This window comes from Papilio xuthus, unplaced genomic scaffold (genome assembly GCF_000836235.2).
Source record: "Papilio xuthus unplaced genomic scaffold, Pxut_1.1 DF827680.1, whole genome shotgun sequence".
In the NCBI taxonomy this organism is placed as follows: Eukaryota; Metazoa; Arthropoda; class Insecta; order Lepidoptera; family Papilionidae; genus Papilio; species Papilio xuthus.
Genome location: NW_013530969.1, coordinates 21,638 through 26,058, shown reverse-complemented (window position 1 = coordinate 26,058; position 4,421 = coordinate 21,638). Strand labels below are relative to the sequence as shown.

The 4,421-nt window shown below is 38.7% G+C and overlaps 1 protein-coding gene across 1 annotated transcript in view; it reads left to right on the top strand.

Moving 5' to 3' along the window:
* LOC106116895 (uncharacterized) overlaps nt 1-1,031 on the top strand; it is an 11,096-nt gene extending 10,065 nt beyond the window's left edge. Inside the window, exon 2 of the mRNA XM_013310954.1 lies at nt 939-1,031. Within this exon, the coding sequence (XP_013166408.1) occupies nt 939-1,031 (93 nt within the window). The remainder of the gene's footprint in view (nt 1-938) is intronic.
* The last annotated feature ends 3,390 nt before the right edge of the window (nt 1,032-4,421 follow it).

The window sequence follows — 4,421 nt, the reverse complement described above, 5'->3', positions numbered from 1 at the left end:
TTTTTTTTTTTTTTTTTTTTTTTAATGAGGACGACTTTGTGCCGTCCTCGCTTACACCCCTGACATAGGTGGTCAGAGTTCTTTTTCATCTTGTTAAAGTTTTTATGCTACATTTTAAAAATTTTGGTTTTAGTTTACAATTTTCAGATTACACTTACAATTTTGCATTGAGTTAATATTACAGTTTAGTTTTACGATTAAATTTTTACATGTTTATATATATGACTTTTTACATTTTCCTTGTTTTTATCTCTAGGTTTTTATTTTTACAAACTTTTAGTGTCCTCAATATAATCTGCGTGGTGGTGCTTCTCTCTGTGTATGGAAGCATACTCACAAGGAAGCACCACAATACTAATTTTGACATTTTTTCCAAATTTGTGCTTATATTGATTCTACTTTTAATTTTGCTTTTTTAAAATAAACGGCCTAAAAATTTTTCTACAGATGTTCAGTTTTATCCCCTTACTTTTGATTTCATAATCCCCTTTTTCTTTTCCAGGTAGCCACATTCGTCCCTCAACTAGTGGAGAGGCAAGCCAGTCTCGGGGGTCCATTTTGTTGGGGCCAGGCTGTATCCTCGGGTCGGATGTGGTGAAGAAGCCGTCGGTGGCAAGAATCTTTCTATATTTGGAGAGTGCTGCGGGCCCCGTAAGTTTTCTTCTGATAAACAGTTTAGGGCATGATACATCATGCCTTTCATTGTTTGTTTCCGAAGTTTTTAATGCCATCTTTATCTGTTCCGCAGCACCCTCCAACGGCGATGAGTCTACGGCGTGTGTGTTCCCATGAGTTGAGGCCTCCCCATTCTTCAGGATGTGAAGGACCTCATATCCGCTCTTCGTGCTACTCGCCGTTCGACACCAAGCGTCCCCCATCAACCCCCTGTTTCGTCGATTCAAAAAGCTGATTATTTTATGTCGCTCTTTTCTTTGCAGGTGCTGCACGACGACCCGTGTTCCCCCGGCCGGCGCAGCGTATGGGACCTCGCTTCGCCTGGCAGTATCGGCTTCGGTGCGCCAACAAGGTAAGTTTTCCTTATTTATACTTTTAGATTCCCTTTTATAATTTTCGTTCCAATTTTTATGTGCGATTTTTATATAATTTTGAGTTGTTATTTCCAAGTTTTTTATATTTTTATTTCCATTTACTTTATTAATATTAATTTTATTTTTGTTCCGAATTTTTATTAGCTTTTCCCGAATTTCTTCCCTTTTGACTTTTTCTATATTCCCTATTCTGATGTTGCGTTGGATGTCCTCTTCTTGGTTCCTTTTAGTTTTAATGTTTTGTGAGATTACCTTGTGGTCCCCGTTTGCTTTCCGACCTCCCCACCAGTTGTTCCGGGTGCTTACATCCGCCCTCAATGTTTCGTTCCTAAGCTTCGGGTGGGCTTGGAGAGTGCGAGGCCAATAGGCTCTGCCTTTCGTCCAGCCCTGAGTGCCCGGGGCGCCCTCAGCAATAAGCGATTGACGATCTCGCTATTGCGTCCCATCTTTCACGCACCGGGCACTCCTGACTGAAAGCGTTATGGTCGACTCTATCCAGTTTCGCCGCTTTGCAATTACAGCATGAGGGTTCGAGTCCTGCTTGCCAGTCGGTGCACTCATTCTTTTTGTGAGGCCCCCCACAGTGGCTGCACTTTTCTGCCTTTTCAATGCATAGGCGCTTCGGATGTCCGTACCCTAAACAGAGCGAGCATTGTACAAGGGGCGATTGGTCCTCCACTCTAACCCTTTGTAGATCAATTTGTACTTTGCCCGCTTCCGTTAACCTTCTCCACATCTGTGGGTTCACCCTTATTACAACGTGCTGCGTCAGTGGATTTCTCGCTCTTTTCTTATATACTATTTCTAATTTTTCTTTATCATTTCCTTCTCCTACTACTTCCCTGTTCTGATTTTTCAGCGCAGCGACAATGTCCTGATCGGTGTTATATTTGAATACGTTTAATAGTATTATCAAGGGATCTTTGTTTTTTATATCCTGCACAGTGAGATGTTTTTCTGCGTTCTTCAATCTTTCTTTCAATTGACTCCTTTCTTCCTCCGTCCTACATCCTATTATAATTTTCCTATCCTTTGCTTTCCTGATGTTTTCTATAGTTACTCCTCCTTCTTTTGCCTTGACCGCTTTTCGTATTCTTTCTAACACCTCCTCTCCCGTTTCCATCTCATTTTTTGAGGTTATTACTACGGATGACAGTGATCTTTGCTCTGTCTGACTCTTCTTCTTTTCCTGTGCTAACGCTTTTGCATATGTATATTGCTGCTGCTGCTGTTGCTCCTGCTTTTTGTGGTAATTTTCCAAAGTAGTTTGTAGTTCTTCCATTTTTAGATTGTTCTCCTTTAGTAATTTTGCATGATCGTCGATCCTGTCCACCAATCCTGCACACTCCCTGGTTTGTTCTTTACTCTTTTCCATACTGTCAATCGTCCTTTCCTCTGTTTCCCTCTTCCCTTTACTCTCCAATTCCTTAACTATTTGGTATAGTCTTTCGACCGCTTGCGTGACCGCCTCCTTAATTTCTGTTTTCGTGTTCCTAGATAGGCCGAGGTTAATTTTGGCCTTGGTCACGCACGCCCTCGCCTCAGCCAGCTTCGTGGCGTACTTCGGCGGGCTCGACGAGTCAAAAGAAACTCTCCTAGTCGCCGCCTTTGGATCTTTGGTGAGTATTATTCTTTTTACTGGTGCCTTTGTTCTTTCCTTTGGTTCCTCTCTTTCTGGTTCACTATTGTCAATACTCCTTCTTTCATTTAATGTTTCTCTAGGTGACGGGTCACTCCTCGGCGAGAGTGCCCGGTCCGAGTCGAGGGCTGCGGCGCGGTCGGTTCGCCTGTCGGGTGTTCTAAAACCGAACATCTTAGTTTTGTCAGGGGTGAGTGTCAATTTGTAAATTTAAAAGATTTTAAAATTTTTAAAAATAAAATAAAATAAAATAAGAATATCAAATATTAAAATCTATGTTTTGGGTCAAGAGACTCCAACTGTCCCTACTGGGTCAATAAACCCCGTCGAATTGAAACTTAACCTAGCACTGGGGGCAATAACCCGCTCAGTGTAAATATAACTAAAAATAATTACTTAGGGCAATAACCACGTCAATAATACTAATACTAAGACTTAAAACTAATATTGCCGGCAATAAGCCCAGTCAATATGAGGTCGGACACTTTAAATGAAATCTAGAATAAAATTAATGACTAGTACTTAAAACTAAAGTAAAATGAGATAAAAATAAAAATAAAATAAAATAGAGTTAAAATGATTTAAAATAAAGTACAATAAAAGCAATAAAATTTTAAAATTGACTAGATGATTTAAAGTGTCCTTACAACTAAAATTACGGTCGGGCACAACTATAAAATATTATACTAATTTTTACAATTTTTAATGACTCTACTTGTAGAGATTTTGTCTGTTTTACAATAATTTTGGGTAGCACCAGGCTCCCAGTCCCTCTTTTTGTCAGATGTTTAATTTTCAATCCTATTTTTACAAATTTTTAAAATATCTCTACCCTAGCTCTACCTAGAGTCAGTTTAGTACTTGGAGAAGATAGTCCTCCCCGAGCTGGTTCCAACGATACCAAACACGGGTACACTATGGCTAACGCTGCAGGAGTCACGGTGTTTTGAAGAAAACCAAGATGGCGGCTGGTTCGCTTTCAAAGCCGTATCTCCTCAGTCCCGCGGCCGAACGTAGCCGCGCTTGGGGTCCCTGGCCTCAGCTCGAGCAGGGCTATTTGATTTTATAATTTTTTCAATTTTTTATTTGTCAAAAAATTTTTTGATTTTTTATGAGTTAAAGAGTTGGCCCGAGTCGTGCCAAGCACTCCCTCGGAAATCCCGTCAAAAACGGCCCGCTAGTTATGGAGATAACTCGATTTTTATTTTTTAAAAATGGCGTCCAAAATGGCCGCTTCGTCCTAACTTTTCGATTTATAAACCGAAAATACCCGAGTTTGGGCTCGTTTTGTCGGGGTTTTTACCAGGGTGTCGAATTCTTATATAACTAAAGCCTCAGGTTAGCCCCCGATTTGATAATTCAAAAATTAATAAAAAATTTATGTTTTTTGTGATTTAAAAATCCAAATTTAACTCAAAAATTTAAATTAAATGCCTAATATGTAGTGGATTTTTTCCTCTACAGTACTATAAAATTTAAATTGTTCCAGATTTTTTACAAATATTTTTAAAACACGTTTTAAAATTTTGAATAATCTTTAAAATTTTATTACTCTAAGATTCTACAATATAAAATTTTGCTTTTTACTACACTAATAGAATTCGATACAATCTTTAATTTAAGTAAGAAAAAACTATATGTTACAGATCGTTTTGATTTTTTATTAATTTTTGAAATTTGCCAAATTTTTGAAATTGTATAACTTAACTATGGTTTGTCCTTTTTCAGATTTT